The 22,979-nt window shown below is 54.1% G+C and overlaps 1 protein-coding gene across 1 annotated transcript in view; it reads left to right on the top strand.

Annotated features, from left to right (window-relative positions):
• The window catches only part of BMPER (BMP binding endothelial regulator), a 57,277-nt gene that overhangs the window by 16,675 nt on the left and 17,623 nt on the right, over positions 1–22,979 (top strand). The window contains exons 3-9 of the mRNA XM_076066211.1: positions 3,774–3,873; positions 8,020–8,102; positions 11,277–11,367; positions 13,302–13,384; positions 14,632–14,731; positions 18,966–19,075; positions 21,311–21,433. Of these exons, the coding sequence (XP_075922326.1) occupies positions 3,774–3,873; positions 8,020–8,102; positions 11,277–11,367; positions 13,302–13,384; positions 14,632–14,731; positions 18,966–19,075; positions 21,311–21,433 (690 nt within the window). The remainder of the gene's footprint in view (positions 1–3,773; positions 3,874–8,019; positions 8,103–11,276; positions 11,368–13,301; positions 13,385–14,631; positions 14,732–18,965; positions 19,076–21,310; positions 21,434–22,979) is intronic.

The raw sequence follows: 22,979 nt of genomic DNA, 5'->3' as shown, positions 1-22,979 counted from the left end.
GCTAGCGGAGTCCCTGCTGCAGCTAGCGGAGTCCCTGCTGCAGCTAGCGGAGTCCCTGCTGCAGCTAGCGGAGTCCCTGCTGCAGATAGCGGAGTCCCTGCTGCAGCTAGCGGAGTCCCTGCTGCAGCAAGCGGAGTCCCTGCTGCAGCAAGCGGAGTCCCTGCTGCAGCAAGCAGAGTCCCTGCTGCAGCTAGCGGAGTCCCTGCTGCAGCTAGCGGCGTCGCTGATGCAGCGAGCGGAGTCCCTGATGCAGCTAGCGGAGTCCCTGATGGAGCAAGCGGAGTCCCTGCTGCTGCAAGCGGCGCCTCTCCAATCCGCGTGTCGAGAGAGGCCCAGCAGTGGCGTGCGTGGTCACGCAGTCACACGGCCACGCTCTCACTCGCTTTAGTCCGGTCCCAGTTTGTTCGTACTCAACTATTCGTCGTGCTTATAGTCATGCGAAACTGGAGAGATGTTTGGAAAGCACGTGCTATATTGAGCAATTGTGAATTTAATTAAAATGCGGATGTCATGTGGACGTGTATAGAGTGCGTTACATTGCCGTTCGTATTCTTTGGGTCTTTTGGTAAAGTCACGTAGATAGGTTCAAAGAAAATAACAAAAATCTACGACGTTTCGACCGCTTGTGTTGCGATCGAAACGTCGTAGTTTTTTTGTTATTTTCTTTGAACCTATCTACGTGACTTTACCGAAAGACCCAAAGAATATGAATTCCTGTAGTCACGAAAGACTTTAAGTCAAGATTTATTGCTGTTCGTGTTTGCGACATCGACATCATCTTCCTCATCACTATCCACGTCTTTATTTAAATACACCTCGCTACTGCAACGATACCGCCTTGATTTGCTAGATGAGGTCATCGACTCGAGGCTTATCTCGGAGTCCGCGTGCTCCTGCTGCACAGGGGGAATGGGCCCTGTCGCTCGTCTTGCGCCGTCGTCGAAGACCTAAAGCGCCGATCGTGAAACTCCTCCACCCAACGTGGAGAATGTTCGATCGTTGGCAAACGCAGTCCGAATCTTTATAAATGGCTGAGATGCTGTGGAGACATAATGTGCACGTGTTGTTCATGAGTCATAATGTGCACGTGTTGTTCATGAGTCATAATGTCCACGTGTTGTTCATGAGCCATAATGTGCACGTGTTGTTCATGAGCCATAATGTGCACGTGTTGTTCATGAGCCATGATGTGCACGTGTTGTTCATGAGACATAATGTGCACGTGTTGTTCATGAGACATAATGTGCACGTGTTGTCCATGAGTCATAATGTGCACGTGTTGTTCATGAGCCATAATGTGCACGTGTTGTTCATGAGCCATAATGTGCACGTGTTGTTCATGAGCCATAATGTCCACGTGTTGTTCATGAGCCATAATGTGCACGTGTTGTTCATGAGCCATAATGTGCACGTGTTGTTCATGAGCCATAATGTGCACGTGTTGTTCATGAGTCACAATGTGCACGTGTTGTTCATGAGACATAATGTGCACGTGTAGTTCATGAGCCATAATGTGCACGTGTTGTTCATGAGTCATAATGTGCACGTGTTGTTCATGAGTCATAATGTGCACGTGTTGTTCATGAGTCATAATGTGCACGTGTTGTTCATGAGTCATAATGTGCACGTGTTGTTCATGAGCGTCTACCGTCGTAGTACTTGTCGGTGTTTGATGCCTTACCTTGGCTGTCTACGCTGAAGCCACCTCACTCGGCCGACGTTCCGTGACCACCCCTCTGCATGAAGGACAGTGGCGGCTTGGCATTGGCAGCCACGACCGGTGGCAGTGTCACCGCGGTGTCGAGATGTTAACTCCCTCGCCTGGTGTGTAGGAGGTTGTGGATTCGACCCCGACCCCTGACCCCTGTTGTATATTTCAAGCCGGAGTGTCTCTCTCCCCGTGGTTGCGTGGATTTTTATTCGGGTCTTCCCGTTCCCCCCCCCCCCCCCCCCCGATTAGAGTATTTGGCTGCTATACATTTCCACATGATAAGCCACTTTCGTTGAGTTATCATTTGTGGGCAGGTCGCTTCTGAAAAAATGAGCTGCATAGCTCAGTGAGCCTTACCTGGTAAAATAACAAAAAATGTTGACTCATCTTCTGCAAGCCAACACCCTGCTCCGTCGTCGTCTGTGCGCGAAACGAAGAAGCTGCTCACGAACCATCTCGCGCTGTTGGATTCTGAGACGTACAATGGGTGGAGCTCTCGATGCTCCACACGCGACGGACTTGAGACGAGTGGCAGAACAAACGAGGAGACGGACACGAAGGGCGCGCCCCACGACACCTCGCGCCTGCCGGGAGGGGGGGGGGGAGCCACTTTCATCGTGACAGTGGCGACGTGGCCAGGGACGGGGTCACACACAGACCGGCGCTAGGCACACAGCACACACACAGGGCGCACACACACAGAGCACACACACAGGGCACACACACACACAGAGCACACACACAGAGCACACACACACACAGGGCGCACACACAGCACACACACACAGCACACACACACAGAGCACACACACACAGAGCACACACACACACACAGGGCACACACACACACAGAGCACACACACACACAGGGCGCACACACACAGAGCACACACACACAGAGCACACACACATGGCACACACACAGCACACACACAGCACACACACACAGCACACACACAGGGCACACACACAGAGCACACACACACACAGGGCACACACACACAGCACACACACACACAGCACACAGGGCACACACACACACAGCACACACACACAGGGCACACACACACACAGCACACACACACACACAGGGCGCACACGCACACAGGGCACACACACACACAGGGCGCACACACACACAGGGCACACACACACACAGGGCACACACACACACACAGGGCACACACACACAGGGCGCACACACACAGAGCACACATATGGAGCACACACACAGAGCACACACACAGGGCGCACACACACACAGAGCACAGACATGGAGCACACACACAGAGCACACACACACACACTAAGGGCGCACACACACACACACATGGAACACACACACACACAGAGCACACACACACACATAGGAAGCACACACACACACATGGAACACACACACACAGCGAGCACACACACACAGGGAGCACACACACATGAAACACACACACACAGGGCACATTGTTCTGAGAGAGAGAGACTCAAAATTCGGCTTCCTATGCCGTGCCAATCCCCTGCACTCCTCCTGCAGCCTAAACACACGGGCACACTCTCTCTCTCTCCCAGCCTTCATCCCACACCCAGGAGAAAACAAAGTAGTGGGAATCAAGTGTGCGTTAGCACACTTGATTCGTGCGTGTTAACACGCTTGTCCACGTGCACGTGGCAGTCTGTGATATCACCCAGGGACACCGCGTGGCTGCCTCGTACGCTCGGGGCATCCCTGTCCAATCCGTCGTGCGATCCTCACCATCGGCATCGCCATCACCGGAGTGTCGCAGTGATAGCCCGGCGACCCGAGTTCAAATCCCGCTCACGGTCCTGAGCCTCCCCTAGGTCGACTCAACCACAAATGAGGAGCTGGTCCGTTGTGTAAAAAACACCGCCACTGGGGAGCCAAACACCCTACCGTGTGCCGTGCCGGCCTTCATAGGTGCTCTCTAACAACGCTTGCCCTAACAGTCTGTCCAGGCTACGCGGGGATCATTATCTTTGGTGATGGAGGTGGCGGTGGTGGTGGTGGTGGTGTGACCGTGCGTGCATCCGTGCCGTGCGTCCCCAGAGCGGCGAGGTGACGTGCGAGCGGGAGAAATGCAGCCCCGTGCCCAGCGACTGCCTGCTCGTGGTCAAGCAGCGCGGGGCTTGCTGCCTCGAGTGCCAAGGTACCACCACCACCATCACCACCTCCACCACCTCCACCATCACCATCACCACCTCCACCACCTCCACCATCACCACCTCCACCACCTCCACCACCACCATCACCACCTCCACCACCTCCACCATCACCGCCACCACCTCCACCACCTCCACCACCACCATCACCGCCACCACCTCCACCACCTCCACCACCACCATCACCGCCACCACCTCCACCACCGTCGACACCGCCAGCACCGCCACCACCACCTCCACCACCGCCAGCACCGCCTGCACCACCGCCACCACCACCACCACCTCCACCACCGCCGACACCGCCGGCACCACCACCGCCACCACCATCACCGCCACCACCTCCATCACCGCCGGCACCGCCTGCACCACCGCCTGCACCACCGCCACCACCACCACCACCGCCGGCACCGCCTGCACCACCGCCTGCACCACCACCACCATCTGCGGCGTGTGGCGCAGGCTGCAACACGTGGCAGGGCTGCCACCGGGCCCACGTCTCCCTGGATCCCCGCCCTTGATGCCGTGTGCTGCCCAGTGTGCTGACAATCACAGCACGTCTTTGGACAGAGCACATTATATTTAATTCTCATCAACACGGCGTAAGACAGCGGTAGCGATACACACCCTGCGGCACGCACAGCATTGCCTACGCGCCTCGGTATACCCGGCACAGCGATGCACTGGGAAATGCGACGTACGGCATCGCACGTGCGCCGTGACGTCACAGAAGCAACCTCGTGAGGGAGACGCCCCCTGGGCTGCCCAGCCCTCACTCGGGACAAACAGCGGCGACAGCCGACAGCGCGAGAGTCATCAGTGGCACGTTCAGGGTTTAGAGCCCATGCGTTGTAAATCCACTTTGATATTAATACATTTACAGCCCTGTACATAAAGCCCCACAGCTATTGCGATTATGGGGCTTTTGACCATACTTCGCCACTCTGGTGAGTTCGGGTTCATGCAACGTCATAATATTTTCTCCTGAAAAATAAAAACCCTCATCCTCTAATGCCCAGGTTTACCAGTCTGGATAGACCGTGAGTAGGAATCGAACTCAGGTGGGCGGGTTCATAGCGAATCGCGCAAACCACTGTACCACACCGATCCCACACCGCAGGGTGCCGCGTTGGCTCGGAGATGTTAACTCCCTTGCCTGGTACACAGGAGGTCGTGGGTTCGATCCCCACCCTGACACCTGCTGCTGTATATTTGGAGTGTCCACGCTCTCCCCGTGGTTGCGTTGATTTTTCTCCAGGTCCTCTGGTTTCCCCCTCCACATTAAGGAACATGCAATTAGAGTGCTTGGCTGCCGATATAAATGTCCACTTGAAAAGCCACTTCGTTGAGCTATCATTTGTGGCCAGGTCGCTTCTGAAACCGAGCTCAATAGCTCAGTGGACATTATCTGCTTAAAAATAAAAAAAATCGTGAAGATGTTGTGTAGATGCTGTATAGACGGTGTGTAGGCGTTGTATAGACGTTGTGTAGACGTTGTGTAGGCGTTGTATAGACGTTGTGTAGGCGTTGTGTAGACGTTGTGTAGGCGTTGTGTAGATGCTTGGTAGACGTTGTGTAGGCGTTGTGTAGACGTTGTGTAGGCGTTGTGTAGGCGTTGTATAGACGTTGTATAGACGTTGTGTGGACGTTGTGTAGGCGTTGTGTAGGCGTTGTGTAGATGCTTGGTAGACGTTGTGTAGGCGTTGTGTAGACGTTGTGTAGGCGTTGTGTAGGCGTTGTATAGACGTTGTATAGACGTTGTGTGGACGTTGTGTAGGCGTTGTGTAGGCGTTGTGTAGATGCTTGGTAGACGTTGTGTAGGCGTTGTGTAGACGTTGTGTGGACGTTGTGTAGACGTTGTGTAGACGTTGTGTGGACGTTGTGTAGACGTTGTGTAGATGCTGTGTGGACGTTGTGTAGACGTTGTATAGACGTTGTGTGGACGTTGTGTAGACGTGAAGATGTTGTGTAGGCGTTGTATAGACGTGAAGATGTTGTGTAGGCGTTGTGTAGACGTTGTGTAGGCGTTGACTAGCGTTGTGTAGATGCTGTATAGACGTGAAGATGTTGTGTAGACGTTGTATAGACGTTGTGTGGACGTCGTGTAGACGGTGTGTAGGCGTTGTGTGGGCGTTTGTTCGGGCACAATTGGGCAACAGGACTGTGGGCTCAAGCGTGACTCCCTCGCCCAAGAGACGCAATTTGAACACGGAAACTCTCTCCCCACCCTCTTGTTTGCTGGCGACGCGTACGTGGCTAGAGGCGCCCGTTCTCATGTCTAAACAAATCCCTCATTTTTTGCCTGTGATGTGGAAATAAATAACCAAGTAGCGACTCGGAGAGACCAAGAACCGGGCGCTTTGTGGGGATGCCAACGTGTGGGGTTCTGCACGCGCTTGGGTGTTCATTAATTGAAGGAAACGGAGTGAAATTTTGTTAGAAGCGGAACCGAGCCTCCGAACGAAGCAGCTGGCCCATTACGGCGTCCCAAATCTGTCTCCCGGCTGTGCGCAGCAACGCCACTCAAACCATTTGCTAAAAAAATGTTAAGCGCTTCTTCGGGTGCATTACTTTCACATACGCCGTATGTTCCATTATGAACCTTGTGGCCAGAACACACGTGTTAACAACGACGCCGCGCTGTACAATGTGTATATAGCTCTCTGTCTCCCCGCCTTGTCTGGGGCCATCGAAGTGCGCGCGACACGGCGTGGAGCCGCCGCGGTTTGACGTGGGGCATGCGGGCGGCTTTGAAGGCGTTTCTCTCCACCCACTGTTACAACAACAGCGGCGACGAGCCACAGCAGGAGCAGCAGCAAGAGGAGGGGGGGGGAGTCATTAATTACCGTGCTTCAGTACGGGTGGCGCCAGGCTGGTCCCGCCACCAGCACTTACAGCAAACAGCGACACAAAAAATGAGAGCGAGGCACGCGTGGATTATTTACTCTCGCGTCCTGTGCCATTTAGAGCATCGCGAGAGGCCACGCGGAGAGGGGGGAGGGGGTGGGAGGAAGGATGTCCCTCCCGCCAGGCAAACACGGCCCCTGCGCGCGCGCGCTCCTCGGCAGCCGCGTGCCCGGGGTGCAGGCGGCGTAGGAAGCGGCGCTGAGGAACCTGTGGGCAGCGCGCGACGCCGCAACGTGCCGAGAGAGAGACGCCACGCGGGGCAGAAGGCTGCCAAGCGCTCTGCAGAGGCGCGCCGTGACCCACGGCTCAGCCGACGCTCTCACGCTGCTTTGCTTAAAACGGCGACGGCAGACGCCGTCTTAATCGATGCGATGTAACCTTCGTGAACTATTACAGTAACTAATTATGAACAATGGCCCGGTTCCAGTTACGTTGGCCACATTAAGACGGCAGGCCTTGTGTGATGGTCCCCCATATCAGTTTGCATCCACCAGGGTCTCCTGATAACGCTAAACTCAAAATATTTGCGAGCGCGTCACAGATAAGAAATGCACTTGGAGTTAGTATAACATTTTTTTGGTGCAAAACACAGATAAAGCACATTCCTCGAGTTAATGTTCAACGCGCGCTGAGCGCAGACACGCTAAGAGCAGTCCACAGCCTGGGCTAGTGGCTGTGCAGGACAGCTTTGTGGCACAGAACGGCACAAATCAATTCCTGCCACCCGAACACACGTGGCTCTTGCCGGAGAGCTGACACAGAACCAATCCGTGTCCCCACGAACCCCACGGTCTCATCTCAGGCCACCCAACTCCCTTACCCCCCCCCCCCTACCCCGATCACACAACGCCAGCGGTTGTGCGTCTTGAGAAATGGGATCAACAACAACCCTTTTGGTCGCGGGAACGTTTCACGCGTATGAGGTTCTATTTGAAGTCAATGTCTGCACGTGCGATTTTTGTGTGACTTGAAATGCGGTTTGAATGTGCGGTTTTAAAAAATGAGCATTGTGGACACGCGCTGGAGTGACGTCGGCAACGTCACTCGAGCGCGTCGCGACGATTACATCTTAGCCACCTGGGACAGCGGGCAGCTTCCGAGTGAGGGTGACTCTCCCTGCTGGAGTGGAATCGTCTCCCTGGCTGAGAGACGAGGCTGGCTCACACCTGCTGCGGCCGCCCCGCGTGAGTGAAGACGATGACGACGGGCGGTCACCGCTTGTGTTGCAGGCTGCCGGGCGCGGGAAAACATCCCGCAGGAACTGATGGCGCACCTGGTGGGACCTCCACACTGCTTGCTACAAACCTGCCAGGTAACCATGACCCCTGCCAGGTGACCATGTACCCTGTCAGGTGAGCATGTACCCTGTCAGGTGACCATGTACCCTGTCAGGTGACCATGTACCCTGTCAGGTGACCATGTACCCTGTCAGGTGACCATGAACCCTGTCAGGTGACCATGAACCCTGTCAGGTGACCATGAACCCTGTCAGGTGACCATGTACCCTGTCAGGTGACCATGTACCCTGTCAGGTGACCATGTACCCTGTCAGGTGACCATGAACCCTGTCAGGTGACCATGTACCCTGTCAGGTGACCATGTACCCTGTCAGGTGACCATGAACCCTGTCAGGTGACCATGAACCCTGCCAGGTGACCATGAACCCTGTCAGGTGACCATGTACCCTGTCAGGTGACCATGTACCCTGTCAGGTGACCATGAACCCTGTCAGGTGACCATGAACCCTGTCAGGTGACCATGAACCCTGTCAGGTGACCATGTACCCTGTCAGGTGACCATGAACCCTGCCAGGTGACCATGAACCCTGTCAGGTGACCATGAACCCTGCCAGGTGACCATGAACCCTGTCAGGTGACCATGAACCCTGTCAGGTGACCATGAACCTTGCCAGTTGACCATGAACCCTGTCAGGTGACCATGAACCCTGTCAGGTGACCATGACCCCTGCCAGGTGACCATGAACCCTGCCAGGTGACCATGACCCCTGCCAGGTGACCATGACCCCTGCCAGGTGACCATGAACCCTGCCAGGTGACCATGAACCCTGCCAGGTGACCATGAACCCTGCCAGGTGACCATGAACCCTGTCAGGCTTTACGGGCATGGGGGGACCGTGCCCACACTCCCGCGAGCCCCGTCGTCTCGCTCGGCAACGTCTCCCCGGGCTCCACTCGACGTCCTGGCGTCTCGTGGAGCTCGCGGCAGCGTCCCCGTCTGCGGCTCACAGACGTGCACAATTCACGCGCTTCACTCATCCCCTGCAATTGCTAAGGGGGGCTTTCTGCATGGATATTGTGGGGGGCTTGCCCCCCCCCTCTTGTTTACACCACCGCACGGTGGCGCTGCGATTGGAAGGCCTCCCAAATGATCCACACTTACCAAACGAACGTGACAGAAATTGTGGCGCAGTTAATTACCCCGGTTGGCATCCCCTTGCCGACCTCGGAATGCTCCAGGACTTGAGCGCAGGGCCTCGATGCGAACACGCCGCCGTTCACCGCAGTCGCGCTCCCGCGAGAGCGCCGGCGTGTCCGTACATACACGGCAGCTTTATTGCCGCTTCTGCCCCCAGCTGAACACATGCGGAAAGGGGAGAGAGGAACGGGCTGTGGTTTTGGGGGGATATGCAACGGAGAGTAGGAACGGTTGTCGCGGAAGAGACGCGATCCTGTGCCTCTTCGAGGCTGTCGATGTTCCACGCTGGTTCTCGTTTCAGCTTTCATCCGCTCGGCCAGGTGAGGACCCCCCGAGTCCGTGATGAGCCTCATCTTCCAGAGTGGCCTCTATCCGTGCACCACCTGCGCTGCTGCCATTTAGACTTGGCACGTGACGTTAAAAAAAAAACAACACGCAAATCTGAACAGCGAACTCCCCAATTAGGATATGGAATCTTAATCTAGCGCTCGAAGTGTTGAGTTTTCGTTCTAGGTACGGCTTCGCGTTTGTGTTGTTCACGGTGCCATCGTCGGTGCTGTCGTGGTGTTTCTGTCGCTGTGCGTTGGACGCTGGATCGCGTTCGCAGGAGGCGCGGGAGGCCCGCCCCCTGTACAGCATTTCATTTATTTAGTTCTTTACTCTGTAATGAATATTTTGTGCGTGAGATTCCACGAGAGACGCTGTTATTATTATTGTTGTTGTTATTGAGAGGCTCGTTGCAGTGAATCTAGAAGTGATTGTGTGGTGTCGTCGCCTTGGGTCGACACCCAACGTAATTATTCTCATAATAACAACGGGATTTAGTTTTCTTGGAAAACCTCGCTGAGTTTCCAGGAGGCTCTGCGTGGGGGATCCTTGGCGGATGTCGCTGCCGGATGGCTCTACGGGCCATGCGATTTGTACGACGACGCGTTAAGGCGATCACCAAAGACTTGTTAAAAACAGAGCCGTGACTTCATCATCATCATCGCCATCACAATCCACGAGCGGATCGCCCGCCGGTGTCCACTGCACGTCGTCGTTTGTTTTCACTTTCCAGTGCGCTCAAACAGTGCCGCATCTCTCTGGCACCGATCTCTTATGTCGTCGCCAAAGCCGGTGAGCGTTACCGCCTCGTGTTTGTGGGCTTGCTCGACTTTCCCCCACGCACTGCGACATGCAATTGGCCAACATCCTAATGCAGGGGCCCTCCCAGAAATTAGGCCTGAGGTTCTCTCTCTGAGGCTGTCTGTATTATTATTATTAGCGAAGGGAATTATTTCCATGAGCTGACTCTTGATCGCCCGAGTGAGATAAAATGAGGCAAACTGCTTGAAGGAATGCACTAACACGTCACGATTGACTGCTTCTTATCTCCCGATGTATGTACGTATGTTGAACTTCTTTGGTGCCGTACATAGCCAACCGTGCTGACGGGAGGTGCAGGGACAGAGCAGTGTCGCGAGGATCCCTGGTGCGGCCTGCAGGGCCCAGTGTGACCGCGTGTGACGGTGTGACCACGTGTGACGTTGTGACAGTGTGTGACGGTGTGTGACGGTGTGTGACAGTGTGACAGTGTGTGACGGTGTGACGGTGTGACCGCATGTGACGGTGTGACAGTGTGTGACAGTGTGTGATGGTGTGACCACGTGTGACGGTGTGACGGTGTGACTGTGTGACAGTGTGACGGTGTGTGACAGTGTGAAGGTATGACCACGTGTGACGGTGTGACGGTGTGACAGTGTGACGGTGTGACGGTGTGTGACGGTGTGTGACTGTGTGACAGTGTGACAGTGTGTGACGGTGTGACAGTGTGTGACAGTGTGTGATGGTGTGACCACGTGTGACAGTGTGACGGTGTGACCACGTGTGACGGTGTGACGGTGTGACGGTGTGACAGTGTGACAGGTGTGACGGTGTGACGGTGTAACGGTGTGACCACGTGTGACGATGTGACGGTGTAACGGTGTGACCACGTGTGACGATGTGACCACGTGTGACGGTGTGACGGTGTGACCGCGTGTGCCCGCCCTGCGTGTCGCCCCAACAGGAGGGGGTGCTGACGGTGGCTGCCCGGCGCTGCGTGCTGCCCTGCGACCGCCCACTCTACCAGCAGGGCCTCTGCTGCCCCCTCTGTGCCGGTGAGGCCCCCCGTGGTGCCGCGGGGACCCAAGGAGCCCCCTCCGCATGACGCGGGCGCGGGACCCTCCCCAGCCGGAATGCCGCTGAGGCTGTCGCAGCCGACGACGACGATGATGATGTTGTTGATGTTGTCGATGTTGAGTCATAGTTCACTTGTTGTGTTTGGCCACTCAGTGATCTGGATAAAATTAAAAGCCGATTACGTGGTGAGCGACTCAGCCTCAATAACACCGTGGCCTGAGACACATTTGTCACTATCACTGCTCTAAAAGGTGAATATCTTTATAACAGGCAACATTTCAGGTGTGGCGCTTCCTCTGCATTGTTCTCCATAGGAGAAGAAGACGCAGAAGGAGCAGAAGGACCATTGCCTGAATCGCCACCTAGTATATATTTATATTTCTTCTGCTTGCAGGCCACTTTTATTGTTGAGTGTGCTAAGCATTTACTATTTGTGTAGAGGGCATCGCTTACGAGGCCACTTGCCGTGAGTCCGTTGTGTCTGACTCACCGTCTCTGACTCACCGTGTTTGACTTACCGTCTCTGACTCACCGTGTCTGACTCTCCGTGTCTGACTCACCGTCTCTGACTCACCGTGTCTGACTCACCGTGCCTGACTCACCGTGTCTGACTCTCCGTGTCTGACTCACCGTCTCTGACTCACCGTGCCTGACTCACCGTGTCTGACTCACCGTGCCTGACTCACCATCTCTGACTCTCCGTCTCTGACTCACCGTGTCTGACTCACCGTGTCTGACTCACCGTGCCTGACTCTCCGTGTCTGACTCACCGTCTCTGACTCTCCGTCTCTGACTCACCGTGTCTGACTTACCGTGCCTGACTCACCGTGTCTGACTCACCGTGTCTGACTTACCGTCTCTGACTCACCGTGTCTGACTCACCGTGCCTGACTCACCGTCTCTGACTCACCGTGCCTGACTCACCATCTCTGACTCACCGTCTCTGACTCTCCGTGCCTGACTCACCGTGTCTGACTCACCGTGTCTGACTCTCCGTGCCTGACTCACCGTGTCTGACTCACCGTCTCTGACTCACCGTCTGTGACTCACCGTGTCTGACTCTCCGTGCCAGACTCTCCGCACCAGACTCACCGTCTCTGACTCACCGTGCCAGACTCACCGTGTCTGACTCACCGTCTCTGACTCTCCGTGCCAGACTCACCGTGTCTGATTCACTGTCTGTGGCTTACCGTGTCTGACTCACCGTGTCTGACTCACCGTGTCTGACTCACCGTCTCTGACTCACCGTCTCTGACTCTCCGTGCCAGACTCACCGTGTCTGATTCACTGTCTGTGGCTCACCGTGTCTGACTCACCGTCTCTGACTCTCCGTGCCAGACTCACCGTGTCTGACTCACGTCTGTGACTCACCGTGTCTGACTCACCGTCTCTGACTCACCGTGTCTGACTCACCGTGTCTGACTCACCGTGTCTGACTTACCGTGTCTGACTGACCGTGTCTGACTCACCGTACCAGACTCACCGTCTCTGACTCACCGTGTCTGACTCACCGTCTGTGACTCACCGTGTCTGACTCACCATCTCTGACTCACCCTGTCTGACTCACCGTGTCTGACTCACCGTACCAGACTCACCGTCTGTGACTCACCGTCTCTGACTCACCTTCTCTGACTCTCCGTGTCCGACTCACCGTGTCTGACTCACCGTCTGTGACTCACCGTGTCTGATTCACTGTCTGTGGCTCACCGTGTCTGACTCACCGTCTGTGACTCACCGTCTGTGACTCACCGTCTCTGACTCTCCGTCTCTGACTCACCGTATGTGACTCACCATGTCTTACTCTCCGTCTCTGACTCACCGTCTCTGACTCACCGTGTCTGACTCACCGTCTGTGACTCACCGTGTCTGTCTCACCGTCTGTGACACTGCCGTGGCATGGCGGCTCCCGCAGGCTGCTCGTTTGGAGGCCACGCATACCGCGAGGGAGAGGCGTTCCACCCAAACAGGAACCCCTGCATCTCGTGCCTGTGCTCGGTGAGGACCACGGCCCTGGTCGACTTTGTTCTCCTTTCCTCCCGCACCTCCAATTAGCACGCTTGGCTACGTACGGTGCGAAACAAGTTCAACATACATACATACATAGACTCACACAGAGACTCATAGACTCACACAGAGACCCATAGACTCACATAGAGACCTATAGACTCACATAGAGACCCATAGACTCACACAGAGACTCATAGACTCACACAGAGACTCATAGACTCACACAGAGACCCATAGACTCACATAGAGACCTATAGACTCACACAGAGACTCATAGACTCACACAGAGACTCATAGACTCACACAGAGACCCATAGACTCACATAGAGACCTATAGACTCACATAGAGACCCATAGACTCACACAGAGACTCATAGACTCACACAGAGACCCATAGACTCACAGAGAGACCTATAGACTAACAGAGACCCATAGACTCACACAGAGACCCATAGACTCACAGAGAGACCTATAGACTCACAGAGACCATTAGACTCCTACAGAGACCCATAGACTCCTACAGAGACCCATACGTACGTACATACACGTGCAGCTGCCTGTGCGTTGCTTCCCAATAGTCACCAGATTTTCCTCTTCAGGTGATTCATGATATGTAGACCTTTGAATTCGGTTCTCTTCAAAAAAGCAGTGCGACACCACACGGCCGCTGGAAGGTGACATCTCAGAACTACTTCTGAGGGCCCCTCGATGGCCTCCTCAACTCCAGGGGGCGGTGTCACCTTCTCACGTGCCATGCGGTGGAGGTGTTCGTCACGTGGCATTTAAAACCAATCCAATTCAGTCCTCAGAGTTGAAATGGTCTCAATTAAGGAAGCGCTCACACAGAAAATAATTATTTGTGTGCAGTCATCGCTGACTGGACAGACTTGATCAACTCAACAGCCTTTGTGGAAACATTTGTAATCACGGGCAGTAGCAACCCAGTGTCTCAGGGCTAGCGGTTCGATGTTCTAACGTGGCTACGACTCCTACGGCTGTGCAGGGTTTCATTGCAGATAGCCAGCGGAACACCTCGCGTACCGTGAGGGCCCTGTGCAGGCACAGCTCACGTGTGCCAGTGGAAAACCACCCGTGCCGTGCCGACCCTACGCTGGCATCGCTCGAATGTGCAGTGGAAACTCACCCGTACCGCGAGGGTTCTGCGCTGGCCTGTGTGCGTGAGCCGGTGGAGTCGGGGTGGTAATGGTGTTTGGGGACCGGCCCCCCATCCCCAGGACGGGAAGTTGCAGTGCGAGCAGGAGGTGTGCCCCGTGCTTTCGTGTCCGGCCAGGCTGTCCCATACCCCACCCGGCAAGTGCTGCGCCACATGCAAGGGTATGTTTCTATCATCATCTTTACCGTCATCACCATCATCGTCATCATCATCATCATCACCGTCATCACTATCAACATCATCATCGTCATTAATACCGCTCTGCCTCCCCATGCAGTGTGTCTCCAGGTGCCACAATGAATGGGGCATTTGAGATAATTGCTGGGAAGTGAAATATGATGCAGACCAAATACAATGCTCAAAAACCAACCAATACAGGAGGGGCAACATAGACAACCAATGAGAATAAAACACCATTCCAAAGGCGACCTTGTGCTTGAGACCACAGTCGTTTGGACGGGCAGATAAACGCAGCTGTTACGTGCAGCTAGCGCGGAGCAAGTGAGTGTGCCGATGCAGAGACGAGCGTTGCTGTAAGTAATAAAATAATAATAAAAACTTGACCAGACAAGAAGGCTCTTTCATTGCAACAACAATAAAATTGCATTTTAGGTCCATGAGTCCAAAAGCCTTCCTGACCAATGTCCTCCAGAAGTATTTGTTTCGGCAGCTCGGGCTTGGACTGATTTGGACTTTCTAAGTTTCATCAGCAAGGAGTGGCCCATTAAACAGATCGCTGCCGGGTTGAGGCCAGGATGGTGGCGGCAAGCATCGGTGCAGCCCATTCTGTGCCGCGTTATCCCTGAACGTCAGGCTGCACAAGTAACGTTCAAACATTGAATGTGCTTATATCAGGGGCGAATCTTAGGTCATTTACATGTGTATGTATGAATGAATACAGGCATGTGCTTCGCTGGGGGGGGGAAAAATTACATTCAAGCCGTTCAGCGGTGGGTTTTTTCGATGAAAATATCCCGATGATAACACTTTGTGAAACGAGCCGTGTGAGGCTTGCTGCGCTGCCACGGGAGCGTTAAGGCTGCACGTATGTAGAACTTCTTTGGCACCGTACGTTGCCAAGCGTGCTAATTGGAGCTGGGGCTGGCCTGCGAGGCCCCCCGTTCTAGCGTAGGCTCCACGGAGCGAGAGCGTCCTAGCGTCCAGGCGTAGTCAGGTTGGACGGGCGAGGTTGTGAGCCATAATGCTGATCGGGCGGTCGCGTGGTGGACGGACAGCCGGCTGTTGGGACCGTCGAAGGGTGGAGCGTGGAGAATGTCTGAAAATGTTCTAACAACCGTAGCACGGAGCAGAAGGGAAGAACGACTTGACGGTGACGTGCGGAGTCCTGAGACTCGGGGAACCTGTCCCGGCCAAAGAGAGAAGAACATTCGAACATCGGTGTCCGCTGCTCCCATCCTCCTCACCCCCCCCCTCCCCCCCACACGCCTCTCCCACCCCCCGGTTCTCTCTCACCATCCACGGCCAACATACAATGATTTTATTCATGTTCAGTTAACCGGATGATTGAGCATACCGCGTGATGTAGATCAGACTTATCGTAATTTGAGTCATCCTGTGCGATGCTCTCAGTGGTTCCATTATGTCAGCTCAATGTACTTCACATTTGGCCTCCCGTTCACAAACATTCCAGACATGAGCACCATTTGTGGCTTCGTGCGGTTTAATCTCCACCTCAAAGTGTCTTTTTATTGGCCACAGATATCTCTATTCGCCTTCTGCCTTCGTGCCATCGGCAATGCCATTTGTCTAAATGTTGTTGTGTTTAGTTTGTTGTCCTTCCCCCGCACCTCCAATGAGCACCGTTGGCTATGTACGGTGCGAAAGAAGTCCAATATAGATATGTGCGCTCCTTACGTAAGATTATTTTCCATATAAATTGCGAATGTTGCTTAAATCTTGTAACTCGCATGTGGAATTTCACACAACAGAAACGTTCACGGGATTTGCCCACTAATCCCGCATCTCCGTACGGATTTCCTAAACATGTGCTCGCCACATCCACAGTTTGCTGTGCTCAATGACTCAATGTCCCCTAGAATCATCCACGTGACAATGATTGCCTTGCTGCAGTGTTGGCTCAGCATGGCTTCTGATGTGGAGGCATTTGCAGCCCTCCCTTTAGAGTGTTATTGCTACTTACTGTTAGTGGAAAACCGTTCATATGCCTCTCTAATCTGAATATGGGCCATTTCCCAACACATTATTAGCATCATCAGCCATAATCTATCCACGACTGGATGAAGGCATCCACAAGCCATCGCCATCTCTCACGGCCCCCCTGTGTATCAGTCCATCGCGTTATTCTTCTCTCTACGTATCTGTGACAAAGCAGTGTTGATGACGAACGCTGTCGTCTCTCCGTGTGCATCACTGCCAGCGCGTTTCCCTATTCTCTCCCTGCCCGTAGAACCGTGCGCTTCAAGGCAGTCTCTCTCACAGGGGCCAATTACGCAGGCGCAGGCGCAGGCTTGGTGTGCCGTGTGTAAATTAGCTCAGGCCGCCATCGAGCACAAAGTCTGTTTTAAATGCGATGTATTCAGATGATCGCTTTCTACGTTTTATGTGGAGGTGGCATATCCATAAATTGTGCCCAACGGGAAGAGGCATGAACCGCGAGCTCTTGGTTTGCGCGCTCGTGAGCGGGGCAGCGAGGCAGCAATGTGGAAATGTTTTCATAGGTCACTGCAGCCGCACGCGTGGCAATGCACTGCTGTCACGTGAGGTTGATGGAGATGTACGGATCAGACCTAAAACATATACAGAAGCTACATTTCTATTTAAAGCTTTCGTGACTGCATGGATTCATCTTCTTGGTTCTTTCGGTAAAGTCACGTAGAAGGGAAGTAATAAAATAATAACAATAAAACATAATAAATTTATCACGACGTTTTGGCCACAACACGGTGCTTGCGTTGTGGCCGAAACGTCGTGATAATTTTATTTGATTATGTATTATATTTGTATTATTTACCTTCTACGTGACTTTACCGAAAGAACCATGAAGATAAACAGAAGCTCTTCACTTCGTCCATTTTCGTTGTTGGGGGAACGGTCAGGCCGATGCCTCGGTTGGACGAGCGACTGTGCAGTCAAGGGACGTCTAGGCCTCCACCGATACCATAGTTGTCATTTTATGCATTTTTCCTCAGCACGTGTATTCCTCTTAAAGCAGCCTGATTTAGTTGAGCAGATGGGGCCATGAAGTGGCGGTCAAAAGGTTAATCTGTAGATGGAATGCCCTCTGATGTGGTCCCCACGGCGCATGAACGTCCGACCCAGCTGCGTGTAGTTTTATGAAGGAGCGAGCTGACTGGCTTGGGGATAGCGCTACGGGGTCTGCTACGGGGTCTGCGCCGGCAACGCAGCTTGCCCCGTCGCAGGTGGAGGATCTCTCTCCTTGTCATCGCAGGGGCATCTCGCGTGCCCTTTGGTACCGAGCAGACGGGCCGCATGACGTATCGGTTGAGACCGTGAAAATCGACGTGCCGGCGGGCGGACGCTGAACGTTTCCCAGCGTACACTCATGGACAGAGGACACCAACGCGGTGCCTCGGTCATGTGGTTTAGAAATAATAAGGATGCACCTGTTACTTTCTGGATTGTGGGCCAAGTTTGCTAAACTCCGATACCAGGGCGGATTTCTAATCGGAGTAACCTTGCCGCATCTAGATAATGACATCGGAGTGGTGTCTTCCCTGTGAAATGCGATATGAAATCAGTAATATGCTCACGTGAAATTGGAAAATATGACTGGCACATTGGCTGTGACAAGAGATGTGTGCAGCGATCGTCCCGATGCTGAGCCAGTTCACCGCGCAGGATGTGTGAACGCAGTCTTGTGTAGTGCACAAATCAGGGGAGCTCTCTAGAGGTCAGGTGACCGGTAGCACCTGACTGGTGTCTGAAGTCTTTAGAAGGCAACAAAGAGTTGCTCACGAAGTAAAAAAAAAATAACTTTCAGTATTCTGTACGAGCCTGTAGATCCAGCAGCAGGCCATGCGTCGAGGCATCGTAATTAAACATTTTTGTAGCCATTTGTCAATCCACTGCTAAATGAAAGTCCCTTGACGGAATTTGAGTTCTGTGACCATGCTTCACCACGCCGGTCAACGCAGGTTGGCGAAAGGCGTTTGGTCCAGGACCGCTTCAGAAATCACTCGCCACTGATGTTAGCCGTGGCCGGAAATGTAACCCATGTTGCGGTGCGCCACGGCACCACCTCTCCACGCCGCTGTCCGGCGTCGCTACCGCCGTCAGCCCAAGTTGTCGAGGGGGCGGCAAAACGGCGGAGAGAGAGGGGAGCCACGCTCGCCGCGCCTCCGGCCCTCGCACGCATTTTGCCCCACGTCCCCCTCCGCGTGCCGCGTGCTCTAGGCCAGAGGAAGGTGTTCGATCTGCCCGCGGGGAGCTGCGTCTTCCAGGCCAAGGTTCTGGACAATGGAGACGTGTTCAGCCACGGTGGCTGCACCTCGTGTGTGTGTAAGGTAGCAGTGTGCACCGCACCACCCACAGGAACCACACGCACCACCCACAGGAAGCACACACACCACCGCACCACCCACAGGAAGCACACGCACCACCGTAACCACCACCGCACCACCCACAGGAAGCACACGCACCACCGCACCACCCACAGGAACCACACGCACCACCCACAGGAAGCACACGCACCACCGTAACCACCACCGCACCACCCACAGGAAGCACACGCACCACCGTAACCACCACCGCACCACCCACAGGAACCACACGCACCACCGCACCACCGCCGCACCACCGCCGCACCACCACACCACCGCGCCCCCTCTCAGACTCCTCGTATTCTGTTGCACAAGTCTCACCGTTGGGTTGTTCTACGCGCGGCTTTAGCTGACGCTCAACAGCAAGGAGCTGCAAGTAGATATTGGCTGTCTCTTACGGGGCATTGACAGTCGTGTGTAGTGAGCCGCTCGTGTGGTGAGCCGCTCGTGTGGTGAGTCGCTCGTGTGGTGTGTCGCTCGTGTGGTTAGTCGCTCGTGTGGTGAGTCGCGCGTGAGGTGAGTCGCTCGTGTGGTGTGTCGCTCGTGTGGTGAGTCGCGCGTGTGGTGAGTCGCGCGTGTGGTGAGTCGCGCATGTGGTAAGTCGCTCGTGTGGTGAGTCGTTCGTGTGGTGAGTCGCTCGTGTGATGAGTCGCGCGTGAGGTGAGTCGCTCGTGTGGTGTGTCGCTCGTGTGGTGAGTCGCACGTGTGGTGAGTCGCTCGTGTGGTTAGTCGCTCGTGTGGTGAGTCGCGCGTGTGGTGAGTCGCTCGTGTGGTGAGTCGCTCGTGTGGTGAGTCGCTCGTGTGGTGAGTCGCGCGTTTGGTGAGTCGCTCGTGTGGTGAGTCGCTCGTGTGGTGAGTCGCTCGTGTGGCGCGTGAGCTCTGCCAACGTCTGGCAAAATCAAAGTGAACGGAGTGAGAGGCCCGTAACACCACTGTGCTTCACTCGGGTGTGAATCTGGCCCAGATATCATCTGGTTTGGATTTGATTTTTTTTTTGCTCCGTGGCAAACATTCAAGCCAGTTGTAAATTATGCAAGTTCTTGAAATAAAAATACACTTGTTTAGAATATTTTTCCAAATTGCAATACATTTCAAATTTTACGGTTTAGCTGTGATACAAGCCAGGTGCCCACAACATCAAAGCACTCTTTATTACAATTTCAGAACTATTTCATGTTCGTTTATATAAATTCCCAGCACCCCCTTCCACGTTTATTAAGCGTGCCTGACATAGAGCAGCTGGGCGGCCGTTCAAGGAGCTACTTTGAGTGGAACGCCCGCGATCGCTGGGGGTCACGGGGCGCCCTCTGGCCCCGTCGCGTGCTCGCTGGATGTCTCGGCCCAGGGCAGAGCTCACCTGTGAGCCACGTGCAAGGGGAGGTGGCCCGCCAGGCCCTCTACCGTAGCAGCGGTGGGACGAGGCCGTCGTCAGCGCGGACGTATTCAGCCGCGGCCAGCCTTGGCCAGGCTGCGCGGTGCCGCACGTCGCTCAAGTCTACACTCAGGAGTCTCCGTTCAGACCTAACGTGCCGTTTACAACACTAGCGTCACAGGATGGTATTTGATAAAAAATGGTATGTTTCAGTGAAATAATTTAACAAAAACTATTGAAACCAACGGTGTGATACGATGAACGAATCCCCTAAATTGCATCCATGCCCTGCCTCTGGCTGGGAAACACTGCAGCTGAGTTGGTACGATTCTGCAATTACGAGTTCAAGCTCGGTCTGAGATTGAGAACCGCTTGGTGGGAAGGGACCGGTGGTTGTTCTGTGGTGAGACTCCCCCTCAACAGAGCAATGGGAATCCCACCTCCGTCCTGGGCACCGCCGGCGCTCCTTGCAGCGCGAGAGAAACGTCCGTGCCTCGCTCGACCGCGAACGTCCGTCAGACGTTTGTTCCCGGTCCACCGAGCGACTGTGCTGTGTGTGTGTGCGTATGTGCGTGTGTGCGCGTGTGCGTGCGTGTGTGCGCGTGTGCGTGCGTGTGTGTGCGCGCGCGTGTGTGTGTGCGTGCGTACTGTGTGTGTGTGCGTGTGAGTGTGTGTGTGTGTGCGTTTGCGTGTGAGTGTGTGTGCGCGTGTGCGTGCGTGTGTGTGTGTGTGCGTGTGTGTGTGTGCGTGCGTGTGCGTGTGTGTGTGCGCGTGCGTGCGTGTGTGTGCGTGCGTGTGCATGCGTGTGCGTGCGTGCGCGGCTCCAGAACGGCACGGTGGAGTGCGAGCGGAGCTGTGGGCTCGGAGCGCCGGGCGACGCCGGCTGTGAGCCGTGCATCTCGGCCGTGCGCCCTCACAGCAGCTGCACCGTCCTCAACACCACCTACCAGGTGGGCAGCCACGCAGCCCCGGGGCAACACCCTCCGACGGGGATTCAAATCGAGGATGCCAGAGTCGCGATGTCCGAGCGCGTTCCTCTGCTTGGCAGTCCCATAGGAGGCGCGGGGCAAGGACGACACTCTGTTGCGTTGGTTCAAGTTGTGTTTGTCGCGTTGGCATTGTTGGTTATCCTGGTGTCAACTTATGTTGGCTGCCTCCTTTGAGCGTGCACATCTGTTCAGAGCGATTCGGGGTGCTTGAGGCAACTTTAAGAAATGAGGGGTGGTGGTGATGGGGGGGTGAGAGGGGGGACTCTTCAGCAGCCCAAGAAGGTGGCATCGAAGCTCAAGTTAAAGGCCAACGTCATTCGGACCCCCTGTTGGGAGTTTTACTCCTGACGCCGGGCAATGGTGAACTTGTAGAATCTGACCTGAGTTGAGGAGCGAGGTACATATCCATTTGCTGTCACAGGTCAAGGTTGCTGTTCTAAATTAGTTCCGGAAGCTAATAATCCATCAGACATGAGAATTGTCAGTCCGGTGATGGTCCTCCCCCTTGGGTAGCCATGACGAAAACGAATGAAGCTGTGAGTGCGAGGAGTCCTCGTTTGGCTGGCTCGTGCGATGCACGTGTCGAGGTACGCCTGGCGAGGAACACTCTGAAGTCGACAGTGTCAGCTGTTAGCTCTGCCTGCGAATCAAACACAGATCTCCAGGTTCATAGCCAGAGCACCACCGCTTCCGTGTGTGTGTTTGGGTTTAATAAAAACAAAAAAAGCCTCTTAATCAACACGGGAGAACTTTACACTGTCTTCAAGACATTTCTTGTTTGTGTGTATATACACATGTTTGTGTGTATATATACACATGTTTGTGTGTATATATACACATGTTTGTGTGTATACACAAACTGTATATATACACAAATATGTGTATATGTATATACACAAATATGTATATGTACAAATATGTATATACGCTAGCTCTTAAGGCAGTGAAATATAATTTGCGCGTTTCACAGTTAGGACCGGTGCGTAATGTTTGCCAGTTCCGTCGCCAGCCGCTCACAATCGTGTCTGTGTTTCTTTGTGTCTGTGTCTCTTTGTGCCTGTGTCTCTTTGTGTTTGTGTCTCTTTGTGTCTGTGTCTCTTTGTGTTTGTGTCTCTTTGTGTCTGTGTCTCTTTGTGTTTGTGTCTTTTTGTGTATGTGTCTCTTTGTGTTTGTGTTTCTTTGTGTCTCTTTGTGTTTGTGTCTCTTTGTGTTTGTGTCTCTTTGTGTCTGTGTCTCTTTGTGTCTGTGTCTCTTTGTGTTTGTGTCTCTTTGTGTTTGTGTCTCTTTGTGTTTGTGTCTCTTTGTGTCTGTGTCTCTTTGTGTTTGTGTCTCTTTGTGTTTGTGTCTCTTTGTGTTTGTGTCTCTTTGTGTTTGTGTCTCTTTGTGTCTGTGTCTCTTTGTTTTTGTGTCTTTTTGTGTATGTGTCTCTTTGTGTTTGTGTTTCTTTGTGTCTCTTTGTGTTTGTGTCTCTTTGTGTTTGTGTCTCTTTGTGTCTGTGTCTCTTTGT

This window comes from Petromyzon marinus, chromosome 10, assembly GCF_048934315.1.
Source record: "Petromyzon marinus isolate PM22_M1 ecotype Great Lakes invasive population chromosome 10, UKy_Petmar_22M1.pri1.0, whole genome shotgun sequence".
Taxonomy (NCBI): domain Eukaryota; kingdom Metazoa; phylum Chordata; class Hyperoartia; order Petromyzontiformes; family Petromyzontidae; genus Petromyzon; species Petromyzon marinus.
This window is presented reverse-complemented; position numbering and strand designations above follow the sequence as displayed.